The sequence below is a fragment of the Chrysemys picta genome, chromosome 4 (genome assembly GCF_011386835.1).
Source record: "Chrysemys picta bellii isolate R12L10 chromosome 4, ASM1138683v2, whole genome shotgun sequence".
Taxonomy (NCBI): Eukaryota; Metazoa; Chordata; order Testudines; family Emydidae; genus Chrysemys; species Chrysemys picta.
In genome coordinates, this window is record NC_088794.1 from 39414012 (window position 1) to 39439528 (window position 25517).

General features: G+C 45.7%; 1 protein-coding gene across 9 annotated transcripts in view; it reads right to left on the bottom strand.

Annotated features, from left to right (window-relative positions):
* Positions 1 to 5359: 5359 nt before the first annotated feature.
* OSBPL5 (oxysterol binding protein like 5) overlaps positions 5360 to 25517 on the bottom strand; it is a 231479-nt gene continuing 211321 nt past the window's right edge. For 8 of the 9 annotated variants that reach the window (XM_042858786.2, XM_065594719.1, XM_065594721.1 and 5 more), the window contains 9 exons: positions 24921 to 25019; positions 22841 to 22938; positions 20133 to 20222; positions 17397 to 17533; positions 12544 to 12729; positions 11674 to 11812; positions 9896 to 10013; positions 9035 to 9137; positions 5360 to 6127 (listed from right to left, as the gene is read on the bottom strand). In XM_042858786.2, coding sequence (XP_042714720.1) covers positions 5992 to 6127; positions 9035 to 9137; positions 9896 to 10013; positions 11674 to 11812; positions 12544 to 12729; positions 17397 to 17533; positions 20133 to 20222; positions 22841 to 22938; positions 24921 to 25019 — 1106 coding nt within the window. In that variant the 3' untranslated portion in view covers positions 5360 to 5991. The remainder of the gene's footprint in view (positions 6128 to 9034; positions 9138 to 9895; positions 10014 to 11673; positions 11813 to 12543; positions 12730 to 17396; positions 17534 to 20132; positions 20223 to 22840; positions 22939 to 24920; positions 25020 to 25517) is intronic. The other variant, XM_065594715.1, reaches the window with a different exon arrangement.

Here is a 25517-nt window from a genome sequence, read left to right on the forward strand (position 1 = left end):
CCAGCCCCAGCTCCAGCACTCTGTCTCAGCTCCAGCTCCACTCTGCCTCAGCACGGCTGCTGCTGATGCTCTGCTTCCAGCTCCGTGGGCTGCTTCTCTGGCTCTGGTTGCTGCAGCTCTCCTCCCACGACAGGTCTGCTCTGCGGGCTGCTTCTGTGACTCCGCTTCCAGCAGTGACCTGCTTCTCTGGCCCCTCCGGATCTGACATAGCTCTGCTCCCTAGCTCAGCTTGGCCCCACTCTCTCTGACTCAGGCAATTCCAGCTCACATGGAGAACAGGACCCCCCGGCCTCCTCACTCCCTGATTAGCCTGCCTGCCCTGTCAATCAGGCTGACTTGGAGCATTGGCCTCTCCCCATTGTTCCTGCGAACTGTCAGTCTCTGGGTCCTGATTTCCCATCGACCCTTCCCCTTTCTTTTGGCACAGGGAGTTGGCCCACCAAAACACCCCCACTGACTGTTAGTAAGGGGACCCCTTACATATGGTGCATGCAACTGTGATGTCTGCGGGAGAGGCCTATGCCCACCCATAAACAGGGTCATTAGAGTATAGGACTCAATATGACCACTAGTCTAAGGTACTTATATGGCTCCCATTGCTGGAGTATTTGAGTACCTTACAATTCACCATTCTTACAGCTGGAAGGGAGGAAAGAGGCTGAGTGACTTACCTAAAATCATTCAACATTTGTGGCAGAGCGGAGACTTGAACTCCAGTTTCCTAAATCAGTGCCCTAACCATTGGACCACCTTTCTTCTCTTCCTTATACACTTTTAATCTCCTCTTTACAAATTAAAGGCCTAATGCAACTCCCATTAAATTTAATGAGAAATGGCTCAAGCCCTAAGGCCACAAATTTTGCAAACTGTGATGCAGAGCCAACCCCACTAGAGAACAGTGAGCTGTATTCTTTTAGTCCTTTTTGCACATTATCATCAGAATTGTTTATTAAATTCCAAGCAGTTGCACTTGTACATTGCACTTGAAAACAAGGGGACGTCACAGCTGTTATTGATGGTAGGATTTGACCTGCAAAACTTATTATGGATGAGCTGCTTCCCAGTTCTAAACTGCATGAGAAGATAAAAGTACACTAAAATTCCCTAATATTACTTTTCAGTTTAAGCAATTCCTATGGGCATATCAGGCAATTGTGAATCGCAGGAAAGGTGGTAGGCAAGGCATGGTTTCAACTGTGTCCATTTTGCCATTTAATTCGAGGGATTATCCTCTCTGAAAGGTGGAATAAGTAGTGTAATATAATGTAATGGTTTTACTCTGATCATGTCTGCCTACAGTGGTTAGCCCCAGAAACAGTAACATCCTGAGATTTAAAGATAAAGGTGTTTCTTCTCTAGTTTGTATAGAAGGGGCTTGTACTTTTACCTACTAAGGACCTGCATTGGATCCTCATGGATGACTATGACAAGTATTTTCCATCTATGCTATTCACTAAAAATGGCTCATCTCCCATGCCCACATGAATGTTCCCTTTCTGATTTCCATCTACAGCAATTGCTTGTTGATTTTAATCCAGCTTCTGTTTTAGCAGGATGTATGGCTTGTTTGTTTTAAACTGGAATAATTTTGATCCAATTTGGGAAACAGTGATAGATTTGGGAGACTTCCCCCATGCCCCACTGCTGATGTGAAATTGGTGTATATAGGTAACATTTCATTGGTTGCACTGCAAATCTCTTTGCAAGAACCTTTATATTACTACTAATAGGACTAATAAAAATAAATAATAGGTTCTAATGGAATTCCTTGAGGGTGCATTTTGTTTCTTAAAGTGGAAGAGTTCTAACAACTTCAAGCATTTGCTTACTTAGCACCTGCTAATGGCTTCCCAATCCAGGGCCGCCCAGAGGATTCAGGGGGCTGGGTCAAAGCAATTTCGGGGGCCCCTTCCATACAAAAAAGTTGCAATGCTATAGAATACTATATTTTCGTGGGGGCCCCTGCGGGGCCCGGGGCAAATTGCCCCACTTGCCCCTCCCTCTGGGCGGCCCTGTCCCAATCAGCACCCCTGCTCTTTGGTTCAGACTGTTCTTGACATTCTTTTCCAAAACTTATGTCATAATCATATCCTGAAGACATAACACTCCTGCAAAAGAGAACAGGTTTCTATCAGCACATTCCTCACTTGTCTAAGGCAAGGTCTGGAAAGGAGATAAACACAAAAATATGAAAACATAAGAAAAGGCCACAGACAGCATTGACAGACAGGAGAGGCCAGATAAGTGGCTGCTGCTAAAAACGAAGAGCTTGGAGGCAGGTTGTTTGGAATGAACATTGTTTAGAAAGTGGATGCTGGAACTACACCTGTCTGTTAAGCAGCTAACGCCAAGATTTTCAAGAGTGACTAGTGACCTTGGGAATCATTCAGTCCAGACTGAAACATTTAGGGTATGTCTTCTCTAGCAACATTAAAGCACTGCCACAGCAGCGCTTTAACGTGGCTGTGTAGTCACGGCAGAGCTGTAAAAAAAACCTACCTCCATGAGGGGAGTAGCTACCAGCGCTGGTGCCCTGTCTACACTGGCAAGTTACAGTGCTGAAACTTGCAGTGCTCAGGGATGTTTTTTTCACACCCCATAGTGAGAAAATTGCCGTGTAAACAAGGCCTTGGGCCTTGGCTACACTTGCGAGTTACAGTGCTGTAAAGCCGCCCACAGCGCTGTAATTCACTGACCAGCTACACTGGCAAGGCACATACAGCACTGTATCTCCCTGGGTACACCGCTGCAGGTACTCCACCTCCCTGAGTAGCATAAGAGATACAGTGGAGTGGCTACGACTCTCCCCTGTGAGTGTGTACCAGGAATCAACCTGCAGCACTGTAGTGATCACCTTGTCAAGTGGCCAGTCCTCTCCATTGTTGTGACCAGCTGCAGGAATGCGGAAGTGCCGGTTTCAAAGCTCGTACCACAGAGAAAAGCAAACAATTTGCAGCTTGCTTTGAGTGAGTAAATGAATGAGCAGGGGGCCGGGAGTTCGGAACTTGCAAAATAGAGTGCTGACACGCTTCAAAAAGCACTCTCTCTCCCCCCACACTCCCTGTCACACTCCACCCCACCCCACCCCACCCCTGTTTTGAAAAGCACATTGCAGCCACATGAATGCTGGGATAGCTGCCCATAATGCACTGCTCCCAACACTAGGGTTACCATATCTCATAAATAAAAAAAGAGGACCCTCCACGGCCCCTGGCCCCGCCCCGCCCATTTCCCCACCCCTAGCCCTGCCCCAACTCCGCCCCTTCCCCACCCTAACTCCGCCCCCTCCTCCCTTCCACTCCCAGCCAGGGGGAAAGGGCTGCCCCAGTGCTACCGGCTTCAGGGTTTGCCGGGCAGCCCCCAGACCCTGCGCCCCCAGCCGGCGCTTCCCCAGCGCAGCTGGAGCCCGGGAGGGGAAGCGCCCAGCCGTGGGTGCAGGGTCTGGAGGCTGCCCGGCAAACCCTGAAGCCGGTAGCACTGGGGCTTTGGGCAGCCCCTATGCCTCCGGACCCTGCGCCCCCAGCTGGGCACTTCCCCTCCCGGACTCCGGCGGCGCAGGGTCCGGAGGCACGGGGGCTGCCCGAAGCCGGTAGCGCTCGGGCAGCCCGGCTCTTAAACAGAGCCGAAGAGTCGGGGAGGAGCAGAGCCGCCATTTTCCCGGACATGTTCGGCTTTTTGGCAATTCCCCCCGGACGGGGGTTTGACTGCCGAAAAGCCGGACATGTCCGGGAAAAAGAGGACGTATGGTAACCCTACCCAACACAGCTGCAAATGTTGCAAGTGTGGCCATGCCACCGTGCTGTCAGCTGTCAGTGTGAACCGACTGCAGCGCTTTCCCTACTCAGCTGTACGAAGACAGGTTTACCTCACAGCGCTGTACAGCTGCAAGTGTAGCCAGGCCTTTAGGGATGCTTGATTTTTATAAAGTGCTGAGTTCCTGCCCTCTGAAAGCTGGCCCCCCCTCATGGATTTTAAGGCAAGAAGGGATCATTCTCATCAACTAATCTGACCTCTTGTATGTCACAGGGCATAGAATTTCAGTTACCCCCTATATTGAACCCAATAACTTGTGTTTGGCTAAAGCACCCTCCAGAAAGGCTCTAGAGTCTTGATTTAAAGAGATGAAGAGATTGAGAGTCCACCACTTCCCTTAGTAATTTATTCATAAATGTTAAATCACTTAGAATTTGTGTATAATTTCTAATTTGAGTTTGACTTCAGCTTCCAGCCATTGGTTCTTGGTATGCCTTTCTCTGCTAGATGAAAGAGCCCTTTAGTATAGTACCAGGTATTTTCTCCCTGTGAAGGCATTTTTCAAGAAGGTGACAACTACGATGGATCTTTAAAGGTGTTTCAGCAAGATAGACATCCAAAAATCAGCTGTTACATTTGAAAAGCATGGCCTAATTTGAGAATCAGACAAATGTCAGATCATAGAATTTTGCTATTCCCATTCCATGCAAGATAGAGAACATCTGCCAAACATTTCCATGAACACCATCTATGAGCTGTTGCTCCTCTTTCAGGGAGGAAGACAACGCATTGTGTCACTCAGAACTTAGCATGGAATGCTTCTCTCTTCTGTGTTCATATGGTAGCCAACTGTACATCTATTACTGTATACTATCTATTCGGAAAGCACAACATAACTCACGCATTGCATAACTGCTACAAAATGAAAAAATCCCAAACACAAATAATCCAAAGACATTGTTATTGAAAGTTCTGTGTAATTTTATTTCAACATATCAAGCACAAACAGGTTTCCCCTAACTGGAGAACATGACAAGGAATGTAATTAAAAATTTGGAAACATTTACATTTAAAGTTTGCCAGTCTGGCACCACCACTAAGTATTTTAAGGCTGTATATATAGCAGTACTTACCAATTGGAACTACTTCAGGCCAGAAAAGAAAGGCTTAGTACTGACTGCAATCTACAGAGAATATTGCAAATCTTTTAAAAAATGGTGTAAAATAGGAAGACTATTAACAGAGTTAACAACGCAGTGGCAAAACCCTTACCCTTCCTGACCTTTAATAATAGATGTGCCTACGATCAAACACACATACTTGCTCCCTCTCCAAGGGGGCAATGGAAATTTTAGAGGACTTATGTACAATTCTTGTATGGTTATAATGTAAAAACAGCCATATAGTCCAAAAAAAAAAGTGATCAGGATTTATAAACAAGCATGTCTGACATTTGACTCAGTGGGTCTAGTTCAGGACATTATCTGCTCTGTAACAGAATGAGGAACTTTACTGAATGAGTCCCTTTTCCTAAAGGCGGCAATCGTGCATATTTACAGTCTCTGTGCAGTGGAGTGTGATGCATATTTTCAGGTCCAACTGTGTGTGTGTGTGTGTGTGTGTGTGTGTGTGTGTGTGTGTGTGTGTGTGTGTGTGTGTGTGTGTGTGTGTGTGTGTGTGTGTGTGTGTGTGTGTGTGTGTGTGTGTGTGAACAGCAAGATCCTAGGAGAAACTGTGACCGATAACCAAGTGGTTGGATTTTTGGACCCTCATCTGTTGTTCCCGTCCCATAACTGAATGTACCCGAAAGACATCTTGAAAATTGACAATAAGAACCCTTCCCACCTCCCCCAACCCTTAGAGCTATAAAACAAGCCAATGGAACCATTCTAAAACCATGTAGATGTTTGCCATTATTGGGGCACCAATACTGCTTGGTAATTATTGATTGCATCAGAAAATGACAAGACATAGAAAACAAATTGCACAATTAAAGCTACATTTGGCTTTAGCATTAAGGCCCGTACAGGTAAAGAGGTCCTTGAAGATGTACAAGTAAAAAGGCAAATGACAATCTGAAGGAACTAAACTGCTGGTTCCCTGGGTCCCCTTTTAGCCTGGCTCTTTCTTCCAGCTCTGCTGCGTTGGTTTTAAAGTGCTTGGTGCCTCGATGGGCTCCTTGCGTGAGTGTCCCCCTCCTGCAGCCAGTAACTTTTATTGCTGCCAAACGTAGTGCTTTTATTTGAAGACATAATTAATGAACAATTGACATGTAAGAAAGACACAAATGAGAAACCAACAGCGAGAGTCCAGGAGGAAGTTTTCGGAAGAGGCCTTCCTGTAGAAAGATTTTTTGTTCAGAGCAGTGAGGTTTCTGAAACAACAAGTAGTAATAAATCCATTTGCATGTAGGAAAGAATTTTACAGATATTCTTCCCCGCCCCGTCCTGGACACCCATGAACACTCAGCTACTGTTCCCAGTCCTGGAGATCCTACACAGGCAAGACTCCCCATGGCTTAAATTTACAAGCCTGTTTAATGAGTACAAGATCAGGCCCACATGCTTTTCTCTTTTAACAAAGGAATAATATGAATATTCCTTTCTCCTATCCTTTGTCTATCTTTTCTATATAGACCATCAGCCCTTTGGGACAGGGATTGTCTCACTATGTGCATGCAAGAACCCAGCACAATGGAGCCCCGATGTCAGCTAGGGTCTCATGGTGCTACTTGTAATATGAACAATTATTATAAAAGGGTTGATTCCCACGCAACAGAAACAGTAGGAAAAGAATTTTCAGAAGGGCTCAACACCTGGAAAATCTGGCCCTATTTATGGAACAGCCCAGGTCTAGCTCAGGCACCAAAATAAATGGCTGGGTTTTCAAGCGATCTCAGCATGGTGAGTGCGGGGCTGTTCAGGAAATCTGGCCCGCTCACAATGGAGACTGCTGGGTGCCGAGCACTTCTGAGGTTCAGCACCCTCAATTGGGGCCACGTTACTTGAAAACCTAGCACTAAGAGTGAGAAAGGCAGCAAAGAACAGAGTGCAGTGCAAAATTCAGGAATTGCCAACTCATTGTAAGACACTAAATTCTGTGTACTTGCCAGGATTTAGTAATTCGAGAGAACAGGTTTCTTGGCCTTGTCTACTGAAATAGCAATCTGCTGCATTTTATTCAAGCCTACACAAACTTATTAGCTTTCCAAAGTCATCAGGAGGAGTATTGCCATTGGAAAAATCTTTACTAGTCTTATCAAACAGCCTAAAATAGAATTAGCTTCCCGAAGAGTATCTGAATTGTCACTAACCCTCACACTTCTCCCTCTGAGCAGTACTTTTTGGAACAATTCTAATGGACAGAATCAGCCTTCAAAGCCAGATGGCATGAGGCTGGGAAAGGCAGGAGGGCACAAGACATCTCCTCATTCTTGCATCCCCTCCACCCACAGCCAGACACAATCCCATTCCCTGGCCTCCCCTGAATGCAGGAACTGGCTCCCTACCAGCATGTCAATGGGCACCAGCCACCCCAATCGTGGGAATGAGGCAGTAAGCCTATGGCCCCACCCAGAGGCGCCAAATTCCCCAGTTCTGGGGGGGAGGGGGGGCCCTCAACCGCCTCTCTGCCCCAGCCCCCCTCCGTCCCTTCCCTCAAGCTCCCACCCCAACCCCTTCCTGCCCCTGCCCCATTCCGCCCCCTTCCCCAACCTCTTCCTGCCCCGGCTCCTATCCCTCACCCCCCAGCACTTCCTGAATGCCGCTAAACAGCTGATTGCAGCAGGCAGGATGCACGGGGAGGGGGAGGGGAGAGAGAGGAGACGCTGATCCATGGGGCTACTGGTGGGTGTTGAGCAGCCACTGGTTTTTTCCATGGATGCTCCAGCCCCGGAGCACCCATGGAATCAGCACCTATGACTCCACCCACTTCTGCACACAGAGACTCTGCTGATCTGGCACCTGTTCCTGCCCCAGTGAAGTCAATGGGAACTTTACAAAGGATTGTATTGGACCCAGGATCAACCCATGGTGCACAGGAGAATGAATGCAGCCCCCATATGGTATGTAGCAGCAGCCATGTTCCCTCTGCATCCCTGGGAGCTCCATTTCCTTATACTCCTGCAGGCAGGGCTGGTGCTACCATTTAGGCAAACTAGGTGGCTGCCTGGGGCGCCAAGATTTGGGGGAGCCAAAAAGCAGTGCCCCCAAATTTTTTTTTTACAGCGTTCCTGGGTTGGGCTGCCAGCGGCGCGCTGACAAATGCGTCTCAGACTCCCTCTCCCAGCGCAGCAGCCGCTCCACTTCTCCCGCCTCCCAGGCTTGCGGCGCCAATCAACTGTTTGGCGCCGCAAGCCTTGGAGGGGAGGAGAATTAGAGCGGGGGCGGTGTGCTCAGGGAGGAGGCGGAGCAGAGGTGAGCTGGGGTGAGGAGCTGCCGCACGGCTCCCCAGGCCGGGGGAGCTGCTGCGGGAGGGGGCACCGCCGCGGGGGGGGGGGGGGGGATGCGTCAGGGTGGAGGGGGGGCAGGGAGCTGCTGCAGGGCTGGGGGGGTAGGGGAGGCGCAAGGTAGAAGTTTCACCTAGGGCGCGAAACTTCCTTGCACCGGCCCTGCCTGCAGGGATGGAGCGGCAGCACCCTGACCCCAAGGCGAGTCAGAGTATAAAAGCCATAATGGACCCCTGCTGCAAACATGACCATTTCAGAAGGTGCAGCTCCAGTTTGCCAGTGCAGTAAGCAGGTGTGATCACCAATCTCTCAGACATGATATAAAACAGAGACCTTATTAAAAAGCATGAACTGAATCTGCCAAAATCCAAGTATAGGCCCTCGGGCCTCTGTTTCTCCTGCAATGACTGAGGCTGTCAGAGGAGAAACAGTGAAGCAGAGCAGCGAGATCTCTGTGCAGCTCCATCCCTGGGGCTGCAAGTCAAATGTAGGCATGTTGGATTCCTTGACTATTAGGGCCTTCTATGGCCAGCTAGCAATCAGACTTCTAGCCAGTACCCTGTTGAACTCCCCGGATGTCTGCATCTATGCTGTAGCTTTACGAGCTGGAAGATCTATAATGCTCCCAGATGGGGCTAAGAGAAGAACCTCTCAGTATTTTATGTGAAGGCTTGCTAAACCTTTTTTTTCTATTTTAATACGATACTTATTGTTATACCTTGAAACTGCACCCCTCTGAATTAACCAGTCTCCAAAGGCCGACTCAGAGGAGTTAAACACCAGAGGTTATGTTGGTCCTATTGAGATCATGCTGCTAATGAATGCAAATCTTACCTGTGTATGTCCTGCTGGGCTTTCTGTAGGGATAAGACAGTCATGTGGATTTCCTTCAGGTGATTCATTTCCTTTCCACACCGAGTACATGGACTTTCAAAACCTGTGGCAAAACATTGAAGGGACAACCAGATTTACCACACATCTCTGGTGATAGGGAGACCTCTGACACATGCCACAAAATCCCCCAGCAAGTGAGCAGCTGTATGCAGTGAAGTACTTCAAATAAAGGGCACTGCTAACATGGAACTTAATGCGGAGTGGAATTTTCATCATGAAAATCAAGCCCCGGAGAGAGGCTGATATGAAGTGAGACTGGTATCCTCTCAGCACACAGAACCCTCCCCCACAAATATCCCCAGCTTCCTCCTTTGTAGGGTGAGTGCAACTATATAGTGGTTTGCAACCCCTCCCTCCCCGCTCTCATCTTCAAGGGCGCCTTGCTAGCCCCTTCAAGAAACCTAACAGGGGGTGGAGAGAGAAAAGAATAGTGGAAAAGTAGGCCTGCTCTCTTCCTAAAGTGGTATTGAGTGGTCACAGTGCACATTTTTCAATGTTTCATGCCACAGAAATGACTGATATTGCTAAGTCAGCCCTTGGGAAGCCCTCAGAAGCACTACAGCCTGTCACTGACATGTGTGTTACTACTAGTACTGTAGGACAGGACAGAACAGAAGACAGAAAAGGTGAGTGAGAGGTATTTCTAATACACTATCAGTAAAACAATGTCAAAGGAAGTCAATGGGCCAGATTCTGACACCTGTAATCAGAGTGGGAAGTACCTTAGCTCCTCAAAAGCAATAAGGTGCTAAATTTGAGCAAAGGTATTAAAATCTGGCACAGCGTTTGCCAAATACTTGCCATCATCGTCCGACAGCTCCTGCACAGACTCTGGTGTTGAACAGCTGCTCTCAGTGTTTTGGCTGTGGTTGGATGGTTGGTCACTGGTTTTACGACGCCTGCAGTCTTTCGCAGATCTCTAAATCAATGGGAGTTATTAAAAGGAACACTGTCAAAAATTTGACAACAATTTGACTAAGTATTATCCAGTCTGGTAGGGAAAATTCTCTGGAATCTAAGGGTTTGATCATGAGGGGGACTGAACACCTGCTCAGAATCTCTCAGGATCAGTTCCTAAATATCTGACTTTGAGAGAGAGCCAGAGAGAGACACACGCACCTCTCCCTCCCCCCCCCCCAACCCCCCAAAAAAAGAGATTCCCAAAAGCTAAGATTTTTCAGTAACCACAAAATCCAGGAGGCCGAATTCATCCCTTGGTGTAACTTCAACAGGCTTTTACCAGGGATGAATTTGGCCTGCTGGATTTTGTGGTTCTCTTGCTGGCTCTAATTATGCTACTAGTGCATAACAGGGATGGGCCCACACCAATAGCCTAGATCTGGATCCAAATCTCATGAGGGAGATTTTCAAAGGCACCAAAGAGATTTTAGGAGCACAAGTCCATTAGGAGTCACAGGTACTTGTGTTCTCATTTCCCACGTGCTTTCGAAAATTCTACCCCATCTCTCTAGAATGGGAGTACCAAAGCTATATAGCCAGACACCAGTGAACATGGAGTTTGAAATCCCAATCCAAATCTAAAAACTCCCCCAAATTTCAGAGGTGTTCAGATTCAGGCCATTATAAAAAGGCGTGAACTATGGATCCAGATCCAGGTTCAGGATTTTGGTATAGGCTATATCTAACTAGTATTTAGCACTTCTATATAGCTCTTCACATTTCCGAAGCACTTTGTAAAAGGGAACAATATCTACCTCCCTGCTTTATTCTCGTTAGTTATTTATGGTTTATAAATGGGGAAAGTGGATAGACAGAGATTGCCAGGCTTGTCCAGAAGTAAGTAAGTGATAGAGTCAGGATTAGAATTTGAGTTCCGGAGCCTCAGTCCTCTGCTCAGACCCCTAGATCACATCCAGCCTAAAGAAGTGCTTTGTAAATATTGAACAGTAAAGTTCAGTTTATTATCTAATAATAATAGATATTATCTAATACAAATCACACAGTGGCAATTAATCAATGATTCTGATTTTATTTTAGATTTAAATAAGAAGTGTTGCCTATACCAGGCTCTAGGCAGGGCCGGTTTTATGACCTGTGGCGCCCAATTGGAATACTCGGCGGCGGTCCGGGGCTTCGGCAGCACTTCGGCAGTACGGGGTCCGCTCTGGGTTTTCCGCGGCGCCGAAGGACCCCCCACTGCCAAAATGCTGCCGAAGACCCCCGGAGTGGGGCCCCCTTAGGCGTGTGGCCCGATTCCGGGGAATCGGGTGAATCGGCTTAAAGCCGGCTCTGGCTCTGGGTGTCCTAGCATGTAATTAGGATTACAACAAATCCCAGCACAATTACAATGATCCTTCAAACAGGAACTCACCCAGTCAGTCTCTTACCAAAAAATATTAGCAGATTAGCACCTGGAGTAGGCACCAGGGAAATATCAGAGGCAAAGTACAGCTAGAGAAAGAAGCCTCTAATGTCAGATGCAGCCCTTGGATTTTGTGGTGTCTAAAAACCATGGCAAATCAGAGCTGAGCACTTGATCAAAGAAATACAAGTATATGAAGAAAGATGCAAAGAAAAACACTTCCCAGAGAGGGGCTTTCTGGCTGAGTGCTGGTTACCTTGTGTCGTATAACTTGGTTGTTTATACACATGGTTTTGTGGGACGACATCCTCGTGGATAGGTGCCTCTCCATGGTTTGAAGTATCCCATCTTTCTCAAACTGGGCAATGTCATTTAAAGGGTCCCAGGGCCTTAAACTTTGGAAGCAAAAAGAAAGTATTAAAAAACAGAACTGCAGCAGGTTTATTAAAAGCAATGCATGAATTCCAAACACACAGTAGCAAATATTTAGCCCTGGGCTTAACTGGTGTGCCCACCGAACCAGGGTGGGCGCAATTAGGCATTTATGAACATAAGTTGCTTCCATCCTGGCCCATCTGTGTGCCTCAACCCTGAGCCAGAAAGAGAGGTAACAAACCTACAGCAGGAAGGCAGGGAAGTCTTCCGGTTCTCTGAGTCCTTGGTTTCTTTTCTTTGCCACGGCTGCTAACAAGGGTGCTCATGAGAACCAGCTGCGGTGGAGGTTTTGCAATATGGATGTGTCTTCAGGAAATTGAGCTGAGACTGACAACTCAGATCACACAGGCTGCTGAACCTCCTGCAGCGGGTAACACACCTTTTCGACACTACAGATCTGGCCTCGATTTGTACCAATACACAGGAGATATTCCACTGATCTGTCTACTTTCATTTTAAAGGACTGCACATTCAAGTACTCACTGGGGAGAATTCAGGAGGAAGGTTGCCTGGTCAAGATGCAATCTGGTCAAGAGCAGGACCAGTGTTCCCAAGCATCAGATGGAAGTGCAGCAGGCCAGTTTATGCTGTATGCACGTAGCACCTTGTATTTCTGACTGGACCCCAAGAACCAATGTCTGCACTTAACCCATTATAGCCACACTTATTATACATGCTTTGAGTCACTCACTCTTCGTATTTGTAGTGCCATTCATTGGTAGCAGCATCATGTCGGAAGAGCAGCGGCTTCCACTCCGTGCCATTCTCCTTCCGCTCCCGTGAAGCGTTCCTCTGCTCTTCTTCCAATACAAATTTTTCCTGAGTTGCCTTGTGTTGATCTCCTTTGTTTATTGCACTTGTTACATGCTGCCAAAGTCTAGAAACAAACAGGGAATCAAATACAACTGCCTCAAAACCAGCACCACGCTCAGATAGCTGGAGCCTTAAAAAATGTTTGTCTAGTCCACTGAGAGGCACTAGGAGAATTATAATAGGCTTAGTCAGCCTGAGCTCTGGCTTAAAATGGACTTTTAGCAGGAGGATGAAAATGAATACAGCATATATGACCACCTTAAGAACTGGCCATCTTCTCCTCAGATAAGATCATCTGAACACTAAAGATAGTAAGGCAGTAATGCGTAGTTGACTGGGACCAGTGGTAAGTTTAAAAGGTGACCATAGTAAAAAGGAAAACCTTTTGTTGAACTGGCCCTTTTAACTATTTAAGTCTAGGAGACGGAGATTTGAGTCAGAGTAGCCTTGCAACTAGGCCTAAATTCTAAATGTGGGGAAAAATGCACATGAAAAGGACTGCATCTGTATATGCAAATTGGATATTCACAGATGAAAATGTCTATTTAGATGGTCTAAATAACCAATTAAATATGTAATTCGCTGATTTGCACTTGCAAACACCATAAACTGAAGGCACAAATGTAGGTGTCCAATTGCATGCATATATTTTCCTGTGCAGAGAGCTTCTAACTTATAAGATTTGGCCCTTGATGTTTTATTGACATCTCTCCCCCCCACCATTATTCCCTTCACCTTGGAAACACAAGTCAAATTGTGCCTCCCTTTCCACTGGAATCTAATAAATGCACCTCTACCCCGATATAACGCAACCTGATATAACACAAATTCGGATATAACGCAGTAAAGCGGTGCTCCGGGGGGGGCGGGGCTGCGCACTCCGGCGGATCAAAGCAAGTTCGATATAGCGCGGTTTCACCTATAACGCGGTAAGATTTTTTGGCTCCCGAGGACAGCGTTATATCGGGGTAGAGGTGTAATTCTGTTGCACTCTAAGCTTGAAACAAACGTTAGTAAAGGGATGAATAAGACTTGAAACACTCTGGTCAGACAGATAATAGCTTAGCCATTTTAGCCATCCAAAAATGGCAGGGAATAATCTAGTGATTAGACTTTTACTGTTTCCTCTCTATGTGGGTCTTTCACATAGCAAGAGGGGAGGGAAAGTTTTTTTTGGTTTGTTTTAAAACTACACACACATGCAGGAAAGTGATTCTACAAGCACAATAATTGGCCCAGAGGCTTCCAGGGCAGGTGCAATATGTGAAGCTACCCATTGTTCAGTGTGGTTTTTGTCTTCACAGGCTCTTGCTACGAGGACATGCAACACCAGCAAAAGCTGCCAACCATGCAGGCGCTCCACCATTTTAGCAATGGTGGCAGCTGGAAGCTAGCAAAAAGTTCCGTCACCCAACTTTCTAGTATAGACATGGCCTCATTTTCTGAGATGAGTCTATTTTAAACTGAAGGTGTTCTTTAATTTATGTTTGTAAAGCTCCCCAAGATCCTCAAATGACACAGCATCTGTGTTCTGGAACTGCCCTCAGGTACACAGGTGATGGCACATTGCAAACACCTAGACTAGACAGATGTGCAGAGTGTTAGGTTTTCTATTTGCTGCTTGATGTGCAGTTCATATGCTGTACTGAGAGCAAGTAGGGCTTTCAGACAATCATGAGAAAGATGTGAGCATACTTAGTATTTTGTGGAGAGGAGGGGGAAGATAAGGCAGAACTCTTGGAATCTAAATCCTATGGTTAGAGCACCCAGGATTCAGCGGAGACAGAGTAGCACACAGCTGAAAACTGCCAGTTGTCTGTCTGCTAGAAGCAGCTCAATTACAAGGGTCTACCTAGGGGATTGATGGGTTTGCACCAGATTAGCTAAATTGAGAACAACAAACACTCCTCAAGGTTTTGGTGGATCAGGGCCTTTGTCTGGGTCCTCAGTGAGCAAGGTGCTGTACACAACATTTAGGAAGAGACACTACCTGCCCCACAGAGCTTGTAATCTACATAGACTAGACAAAGGGCTGGAGGCACAGAGAGGGGAAGTGACCTGCCCAAAGTCACCCAGCAGGTCAGTAGCAGAGCCAGGAAATGAATCCAGGACTCCAATGTCCCAGCCTAGTGTTTCATCCATGGGACCATTCTGCCTGTCATTGGCAACTCAGCCCTGGGTTTCACCCTCGGTATTCTAGATTTCTGTTTGACACTGGCCAAGAAGAGGTGCTGAGGTGGTCTGCTCATTTGTACAGAAGATTTGCATAGCAAGTTTTCCAATGAACATACAAGTATTCCTTAGAGTAACTAGAAGCACAAGGTGTATTGCTCTTGCTGAGTTACAGATCAAAGCCTCCCTGTGTCCTAGGACTCCCAGCAGCTGAGATGGGAAGATAGCATTATTTTTAGAACAACGCCACCATTACCCTTGTTCCAATAAGTCTGTGAGAAAAGGAAATGGCCTCCAGCTTTTTAGAACCTTTTACAGGGAAAACTGCCCATTCTTCTGATCTCAGAAAGAGCTTCCAGAGTTAGATCTGAACCAGACAAAGAGATAGCAACAAGAAGCAAGTTTAAAGCACAAAGAGCAGGGAATCACATCAGTGGAGAGGTGAGCAGCTGTACCTCTACCTTGTTTTTCTTGTTAGGGAGCCTATTGCAGTCACTGCAGATAACAGTAACAGAGTGGAGTGGGTACGGTACTGACCTGGGAGCTAAAAGACTAGGGTTCTGCTCCTGGTTTGGCCACTAACTTGCTGTGCAACCTTGGGCAAATCATTTCATTTCTGTGCACCTTTGGTGCAGAGACTCTCTCATACTCTGCATTTGTATAATGCAGTTGTAGAGGACAATGGGGCCTCTAGGCCCCACTATAATATGAATAGTAATAGGTGTGAGCCTGTGTCCAATAGTCTCAGCCTTTTGATGTCTTGCAAAAATTAGGTTTTGGACCATGGTCTCCACTCTGTTACACCAGCTTATTACTGATGTAACTGCACTACACATCAATGCAGTGAAGAGTTAGGCCCAGATTTTTAAAGATATTTAGGCCCCGGTGTGCTCAGCATTGCCTAACTTCATTTTAGGAAGAGATTTAGGCTCCTGGGAGTTGACAGTCATGGCAGCACCTAAATAGCTTTAAAAATCTGGGCCTTCCTTCCTTTATTTGCAGGCTCAGAAGCAGCAGGAAAAGTGAATTTTGTGACACGGGCAGTTTTCTCCATCCCCTCAGAGAGCTGCAGATTCTACACAATCTGAGGCTTTTCATACTCTGCTGCACAACAGCATATGCATCACGAACTGCAAAGTTTACACATGGGCAGGTGATATCCAGGGCTGTGGGATGAATAGCTGATTCAGTATTAGACTGTAATTCATTCATGCAGCCACTACCATAACAGCCATTCCTCCTGCCCCCCAAATACAACATGTTGCACATATTAGCCTTTGGCATGCTGAAGGGAGTCAGCCAGCTAGGCAGCTTTGGTGATACCCTGGTAAATAAAAACTACAAACTATTTGCTCCAAATTCTGAGATTTTTGTTTTGTTTTGGGGTGCAGGCAAATTATCTTTCACAACGATTTTTTTAAAAAGTCTATGTTCTTTTGAAGTCAGCTTTATTTATTTAGTATTTATAGCACTAAATATAGGCTGCACATGTGGACTTTATTGGTACAGTACTTTCATTTCATAGATATTCCATTGCAATGGAGGCCTAGATGTTCAGATGGCATTTCCTGACATGCCTGCAAAGTGTGTAGGGGCATTCATTTGCATGCGGCCCCTGCATTTATGTATGCAGAGGTACATTTGCATGTGTAATTCAGGTAGGCAGTTTCCTGATCAGCATGTTAAATGCTGGGTTTTGTATGGAAAAAAAAATGGTGCCCCCATTGATGGAGGTCAATTGATGATTTTGGGGCTTACGCATCTAATGTCTCTTAGATTTTCAAAGCCAGAAGGGGCCATTGCGATCATGCAATCTGTGTGAAATTCTATGGCCTGTGTTATGCAGGAGGCCAGCGATTTCTGTCTCTAGTCTAACAATTTGTGGTTGAAGCTGAGCACTTCTTTAAAAACAAAAACAAAACAAAAAAAAAAGATATCCAAACTTAATTTAAAGAACACCAGATGAAGAATCTATCATATCCCTTGTTATTCAGTTCCAGTGGTTATAACAGATTTCTTTTCATGTTCTCCGGAGTCCTGAAAAAATTATCTTATTTTACTTGACAAAAGAGTGGCCTCTACCATTTCTGAAATCTAGGACTTGGTCATGCTATCATTAATACTCCTTGGAAAGAATACACAGGGCCAGCTCCAGGCACCAGCGTGGCAAGCAGGTGCTTGGGGCAGCCACTCTGGAAAGGGGCGGCAGGTCCAGCTATTCGGCGGCAATTTGGTGGACGGTCCCTCACTCCCGCTCAGAGCGAAGGACCTTTTGCCGAATTGCCGCCGCAGATCGTGATCGCAATTGCTATCGCGGCTTTTTTTTTTTTTTTTTTTTGGGCTGCTTGGGGCGGCCAAAACCCTGGAGCCGGCCCTGAGAATACATCATCGCTGATACACAAGGAACAAAAGACAACATACAGCAGGGAAACATGCACAGGTTAAGCAAGGGCATAATCCTACCAGCATCTTGCTGGAGTCTCAGGGAGTCTTATTTAGTTTCAACTGAACGAAAACCAGCAGGAAGCTCAGCAGGCTGGTTTCCAGCCACCTACCCACCTCTCCGATTCAAAGTCTGTTTGCTCTTCAAATAGCACAATGTGGCGTTTCAGTCTCTGCCTCCGCACCTCACTGGTTGGGTTCCAGAATATTTCAGTGTTCCCATTTTTCAAGTCATTTATATACACTTCCCCATCCTGAGAGGGAAAATGAAAGGCAAGGTTTAGTGACTGCAGGAACATGCAGGCAAATAATCCTGAGGAACATTGGCAGAAGATTGGTGCCAGGCTGGGGAGCGGGAGTTAGTTCGAAGGTCGGTTCCCTCCCCATCTCCAGACAGGTTCACTAAATGTTTTCTGAAAACTATCCAAGCAGAGCAGGGAGTTTACTGAAAATAAGAAACGCTGGCTGAGTTCATCAGAGGGCAAAAGAGAAGGAACCACATTCACCAGCTGACCACATGTTCATCCCCACAAGACTATTTATATAGGTGCTAACATGGCCCCCCTCAGTTTAGTATCTGAACACAATTACAGGAGCCAAAGCTCAACATCAGGCAACTTCCTCTCCTTCCTTACCAACGCTTTCTCCCTACCATCACTGCTGAAACCCCAAGGAAGTTGTACAGCAGAGACTACAGAACCTCACAGTGCAATTTTAATAGAAACGGGAAATATACCATGTGAAAGGGGGACTCTGTTCTTCAAATGCCACCACCAGCCTTTCATCCACATTCCCTGTCAATTTATTTGGCATCTAACTACTAATAGAGCTCCACCGCTTAGAGATTGATTAGGTGATGTCTTAGTGTCTCTGCCTAACGAAGTGACTTCATAGGCCTGCCTACAGACAAAGCAACACCCCAAACAAAATGAATGAGACTGGTAATTTACACAGCATATAGTGAACAACCTGACATCACTAGGCTGGAATGAATTATATATTACCGCATTTGCTGAACAGCAAGAAGGTTGATGCCATTCAGCCATCTGAACATGGTGTGTATATTGTCCAGGCCATGTTTAGATCATGGATAGTTATTTCACCCATCACTGTCTATCCACCTGCCTCCCAGCTGCTTTCCTTCCCACGCAATGGACCTTGGTACACCTATAACCTGCCTCCTAGGCTCAGCTTAATTCCCACCTTATGCAAAGCTTCCAGCCACTTTCTCTCACTTACAGTTCCTCTTTCACCCCAAGCTAAGTCCCCCAGTCTCCTCCTCACCTTCAGATTCCTTCCAGAACCCTAACCCCTTCCATAGCCCTTCTCAGGTGAGACAAGATCTCAGTCTGGGAACCAATCCCTGGTCGGGGAAGACCAGAGGAGTTGGTCCCAAGTCAGGATAATAGATCCCCAAGATACTCTCCAGCTGTGGAGCATGGAGGAGGCAGGCACTAACAGCCTGAATGGCAGGTTTATAAGATCTGTATCTACAAGTCCATTAAAAAAACACGTGCATATCTTCTAACATGTTGCAGGTGCTGACAACTTCCACGTGTACATCATACCCCAGAGCCTAGGGAAGCTTTGGGATTTGCTTCTTGACCCAGAACCAGCTCCTCTCCTTGTCCCCTGGGGATTGTGCTCCCAAAGCATGGAATCAGCAGTGGCTCCTTTAAAGTATGAGGTGGATGGACAAGAGACAGATTTTGCATAATGCTGGAGGAAAGCAGGCAGAGCTCGGAGAATAGGCTGACATTCTTATTTCCTGAACAATAACATCCCCTCCCCCCATGCCACCCCAACACACACACAGCACCCAAAACCAAAGAGCATTTTGCAGATTTGCTCTTTTGAAGCCATGAAGTTTACATAACACATTGTGCAAATTGTTCCTTGCAAAAGGCAAGGGAGGAACAAATTGTTTCAGGGTTGACGAAACCCAATTACAAATGTAGGAAGCCGAGTGGCATGCAATTGGATGGTATTAGACTCTAGGACAGCATGACTGTGTTATATAATGTAATCAACAGCATTCACAGAAAACAGCATGGAGAATGTAATCTATAATCCAGCACTACTCAAAATTGCAGAGGCGCACACAGTGGTGATTAGAGTTGGAACTGAAAACACACACACCCCGCCCCATGGTGAAGAGTGAATACATTCGGACTAAATTTCAAATACTGCTTAACATCGCATTTGAGGGGAGGGATGGTCCAGTGGTTGGGGTGCTAGCCTAGGCCTCTGGAGATCTGGGTTCAATTCCTCTACAGACTATGGCATGACCATTGCCAAGTCAGTCTCTCTCTCTCTCCCTCAGTTCCCCATCTGTGACATGGGGATAATAGCACTGCCCTACCTCAGAGGGATGTAGTGAGGATAAATGTATTAAAGATTGTGAGGCATTCAAATACACTGGTAATGGAGGCCAGACAAGTATCCTGATTGGTTTAGGGCTGGCAATTTGTCTGCTGCCATCAATATCTGCTCTGAGTTGATCCAAAGATCACTGAAGTAATTGGAAAGACTCCAATGGGCTCCCAGAAGTCCAGGTACTCAGACTATAGTCACCTGCACTTAAGTCTGACTAGGTTACCAGAGCTTTAAAGACCAGAGGTAGTCAGGACCTCTGTTTTACGTCCCATTGAACTCCATCCTCCGCTGTTAACTATGAATGATGTGGGGTAAGGCAGAGATGTTAGTTTGGAACCAGGCTCCATTTCAAACAAAGAGAAAATAACAAAATGCTCTCAAAGTTTTCAAGCTGTAATCCTCCCCCCTCCCCACGACCACACACAGTTGTGTTTTGTTTTTTTTTAAATGTTAGCAGTGTAGATTAAGATGCGTTACCCAGTGTCCATCAAGGCTTGCTAACACTTCTTCTCCTGATTTAATCTTCCCAGAGATTTGATTAATGCTTGTGCTGCCACCAAAGAAGGGCTGTTGAGGGGAAAAAAAAAAAAATCACAATCTGTCTGGATAAAACTGGAGGAGAGCCAAAAAACAAACCGTATGCAAGAACAAAGCTGAAAGACAAGTATTCCGGCATTTATACCCTTTACCAGTGTGCCCCACCCTATCTGCCTCTGATACTGAAGTTGCTGCAGCAGACACGAGGGAAGAGGGACAGACTTTCAAGTATATGGATATCCAACAATGTCTATGCTGGGAATTTGCGTCAATTTCATCCATTGGTGTCTAGAGCCTGATCTAGCTTCACCTACCAGTGCAAATTCCTAGTGCAGACCGAGTAAACTCCTCCAAAATTAAGTTTGCAACAGTGCAGCTTAAGCCCCGTATCAAGCAGGTGTAAATAGCAGCATTACAAATAGTGGTTTTCCCTGTTTATAACAGGGTTTTGAACCAGAGCAACTATACCAGTGTCTGGCCACCAATGGCTGTAATAGGCGCAAATCCTCAGCGTAGACAAGGCGTAAGTGGGTAATGCAAAAGGGTATTTCCAGAGATTCCTTAGAACAATAGAAAATTCCTTTTCGCATTGCACCTGGTTAACAAAGGAAATGAAGGCAACAGAGTGACCAGCTGCTCCATTTCCACCATCCAGTAAGATTTCTTCATCAGTTCTAACTGCTGCTTTTCAACATTGTTTGCAAGTTGGAGCTGCACAGGATTATTTTATACTGTAAAACATTCATTACTACATCATCCATGAAAAAAGGATTCTTTGGTAATTAACATGGCAGGAACGAACATATGTGATCCACCAGAGAACAGGCAAGCACCCAAATTAACAAGGGCACAAATCACATCTTTAATTACTCGTAAGTCTATTGCAAATGTGGCTACGGCTCTAAGAAATAGCCATAGTACAGTACATATAAATATCTGACAAGCAAGCTACAGTGACCGCCCCAAACCAGATTTGGGCCATGGCAGACAATTTTTAAGCCATTAAAGACAGGGTCTACACACTGAATCATTTCAGGGTCATAAGCATTAAGTTATATCAGGTACTTGGAGTTCAATTTTATATGTAGAGTGCATGATGGAAAGCCCACTGACATCAATGGAAAGACTTTCCTTAACTTCAGTCTTTCCATGAGCCTGATGCAAAATCCACTGGTTTGAAACCCAATGGCAGCCCCACTGCTGAAAAGGTATTTGAGGAAGCTACAGTGAACTGTGTAGGTTTGCCAAGACAAGTTGAAAACAGTAAAACATCGTCCTTCCCTGCAGAATCCCGCAGGGAGAATTTGTAATGGATTCAGCATCTGCTGGAAATCTGTAACAATGCACCAGCTCTGCCCTAAGGGATCTATCCCACCTTGCGAGACTTACTGCCATCACAACTCCACTCCTTTGTATTTAGTTTGCAGCTAGGCAGAACTCCACCCCTTTGTATTTAGTTTGCAGCTAGGCAGAGACTGCTCATCAGAATAGGAAATGAACTGATGCTTTTTTTTTAAAAGTGATTTCAGCATCCCTGAAAAGTGACCGGCTACTGCCTTCTCCTTTAATCCTTCCTGAATGCCCACTTCTATTAGGATGCCTACAAGAGGCCCCAGTGTTGCCTGCAAGCCACAAACTTTGACTTCACAGGTGACCTAAACTGCATGCACAAATAACTGCACCCACAAAAATAGAATCCAGGGTCTAAAAATCTGGCCCTAAGGGGATGGCTACCCTTCAGCGGGGAGTGTGCTTCCCAGCATGAGCAGACACACATGCACTAGCTCTGCTTGAGTTCACATGCTAAAACCAGCCGCGTAGCTGTGGCAGCACAGAGCAGCAGCTCGGGCTAACTGCCTGAAGACCCATGCTGCTGCTACTGCACTGCTATGGTTAGCATGTTAGACGCTCTGGCTCTGCCTGAGCCCGCCGGCCTGCACTGGGAAGCACAGTCCCAGCTGCAATGTTGAAGTACCCTAAGCAGGGCCGGCTCTGGCTTTTTGGCCACCCCAAGCAAAAAACAACAACAAAGAATCTGCAGCGCAGCCGGAGCGCGGGTGCAGGGGGACCAGCTCGGGGGGGGGGGAGGGTAAGGGAGGAAGAGGGAGCGGGCGGGAGAGAGAGAGAAGGAGGCAGCCAGGGCTACAGCAGGGGCGCTGCCACACAGCCCCTTCCGCTGCGTCGCCTCCTGCCGCCTGCCGCGAGGGCTCCGCTCCGGTCGGCGGGGAGGGAAAGAAGAGGACTGCCTTGCAGGGCGCTCTGGTTCTCTGTGCCGCCGCCCCCTTCAGGGCGGCTGGAGCGGAACAAGAACAAAAAACAAAAACAAAAAGTGGCCGTGCCACCCTAGGATTGGGCAGAATGCCGCCTCCAACAATCTGCCGCACCAAGCACCAGCTTGCTCAGCTGGTGCCTGGAACCGGCCCTGACCCTAAGTAACTTGGCCTAGGTCGCACATCAAATCAGTGACAGAATTGGATGTAAAACCCAAGTCTCCCGACTGCTGGTCGTGTGCCTTAAATCACAAGATTATACTTCCTCCCTCACTAGGAACTTCCATTATAAGATTCTTTGTGTGATTCCCGGATGTCTGGCACTGATAAGAAAGAACTGGAGGGCCTGAGACAGATCAAGGGCATTATGTCTATTACCTTTAGTTTGAACTCCAGCTCTGCCCTGTGGTTGCTTTTTTCACATTCAATAGTAACTTTCCCTCCAAGTTCCATTGTCATGGTACCGTATAAAATTCCTAAAACAAAACAATAGGATGTGATGTTTGAAGAAGCAATGGGCTGGTTTCTAAATTCAGACATTCTTATAAATTCATAGATTCCAAGGCCAGAAGGGATCCTTGTACTCATCTAGTCTCACCCCTCCATAACACAGGCCACAGAACTTCTCCCAAAGAATTCCTAGAGCAGATCTTTCAGAAAAACATCCAAACCGGACTGTAAAATTGTGACTGATAGAGAATCCCACCAAAACCCTTTGGTAAATTGTTCCAATTGTTAATTACTCTCGCAGTTAAACAATAATGCTTTTTTCCAGTCTGAATTTGTCTAGCTTCACCTTCTCGCCATTGGATTATGATATACCTTTCTCTGCTAGATTGAAGAGCCCATTGTTAAATATTTGTTCCTTATGTAGATGCTTACAGAAGCAATCAAGTCACCCCTTCCCCTTCTTTTTGTTAAGCTAAATAGATGGAGCTTCTTGAGTCTACCACTGTAAAGCAGGTTTTTTAATCCTTTAATCTTTCTCGTGGCTCTTCTCTGAACCCTCTCTCCAATTTACCAAGATCCTTCTTGAATTGTGGGCACCACAATGATGTTTAGTCAAAGGCATGACTTCTACAGCAAAGGCTTGGGATTTTTTAAAATTGGCCATGTAACCTAAACAAAGCATCCACTCCCCCTGTTCGGCTTCCTCACACGCTCTCAAAACCCTGCAGAGGGGTTCCAAGATGTTATCTTTAGAAGGAGATCAGTCACTCAAAAGTGATGATACTAGCTGTAAGATCCAGAAGGCAGAGAAGGGACAGAATTTCAGAAGTGCTCAGCACCCAGCAGCTCCACTTATTTCGATGCCTAAACTGGAGCTGAGCTCTTGTGAAAATCCAGCCCCATGTATTGCAATGGATGGGAGGGGGAGGACTTCTAACAAAAGGCTTCTGGGCATTCTCTTCTGGTAGACAACACTCAAGTTAAGGTTATGTGAATTCCATGTTTTCGCATGTTTATCACTGTGTGGGTGGAAGGAAGGGGGAATATGTACTTTTCCTGCTGGTGCTGTAAAAAGATTAAGACTGTGTGCATGCATAACTCAAAAACAGCATAATTTATAAAAGCTAATAAAAGAAAAAGTGGTCTGAGCTTCTGAAAAATTGGCTTTACTCATGCAGGCCAACATATCAAGTTTAGAGTTATAAGGACAAATTCTGTATTTAGCTACAATGTTGAGTCAGCAGTAGTTCCACTGACTCGAATGGCGTTACTGCATATTTGAACCAGTATAAACAGAGCAGATTTTGGTCCATACTATTTACACACAATATTGAATAGTAACCTCACTGTGGGTTTGGGCCGCTATTTTACTGTGGAATTCCAATTTCACAAACAAACATTTACCTACACAAAAATGGATTCAGGGTGAAATAAGTACATAAGTTAATAAAGAATAATAATAAAAATCCTTAAGTCTTTCTTAAAAAGCCAGAGAAGGGCATTAACTTAAGCTTTGTATTTTAACATCAAAATTTCAATTATAAATACTCAAAAGCCAGGAAGTGTCAAAAGAAAAAATGTTCATTGACACCTCACCTATAGTGCACATGACATATTCTGCATTACTAATTTCTGCATAGTGTTGATAGAAATATGCAACAGACTAATTCTGCCCTTAGCCATGCTTGGCAACTTCAAATTACTTTAGTGAGAGTTGCCAAACCTCTGTAAAAAATGAGTGTTGTGTAATCCTGTCACCAGTACAGGGCTTGATTGTTATGACTATCAATGCATTTAGTATCAGAGGGGTAGCCGTGTTAGTCTGAATCTGTAAAGAGCAACAGAGGTGCCACAGGACCCTCTAATGCATTTAGTGTCCACTGACTTCGTGTGGGACACGTGAGAGAGCAGAACTACTGCAGAACTGAACCCAGAGTCATTAGGATCCCATAATATTATTCTGCATGCTTTCTTCAGACGTAATGTTTGAACTCAGTTCACATCCTACCTTTACAATGGGCATATGGCATCGTAATGATGTAGTCTTCATCCCTGTTTAGAAACGTAAGCTTGGCTTTCCCATCCAATAACGCAGAAAGTGAGTTACCTATAGATATAGGAGTACAGGTTAGCATACGTGAATATTTGTAAAACAAATGTCTAAGCTAATTCACGCATTTTCCAGTACTTAAAAATGAGACTTCAATTTAATGTAGGATCACTAATTAAACGAAATAAATAAACCCTATTGATTCAGGGCATAAACCAGCCACTAATTAATGGGAGTGGAAACCTATTTTAAAATACTCCACTACAGAGATTCTTGCACCTTCCTTTGAAGCAACAGGTACTAGCTACTGCTAGAGAGAGGCAATTGGACTTGGCAGACTGTTGGTCTGATGTGGTAAGGCAATTCCTATGTTCTTATGTCATTTAGAGCTCAGTGGATTTTTTCCAAAGTCTTTATTATATAAGTTCTTCTAATTATGTATGATCTCGAACAAACATGCCATAAATACTGTAAGGACAGCAGTGACTGGTCACAAATTCCAGCCAGTGTAACTACTTGATCGATGTTGTGTCATATAACAAACTAGTTTAAATA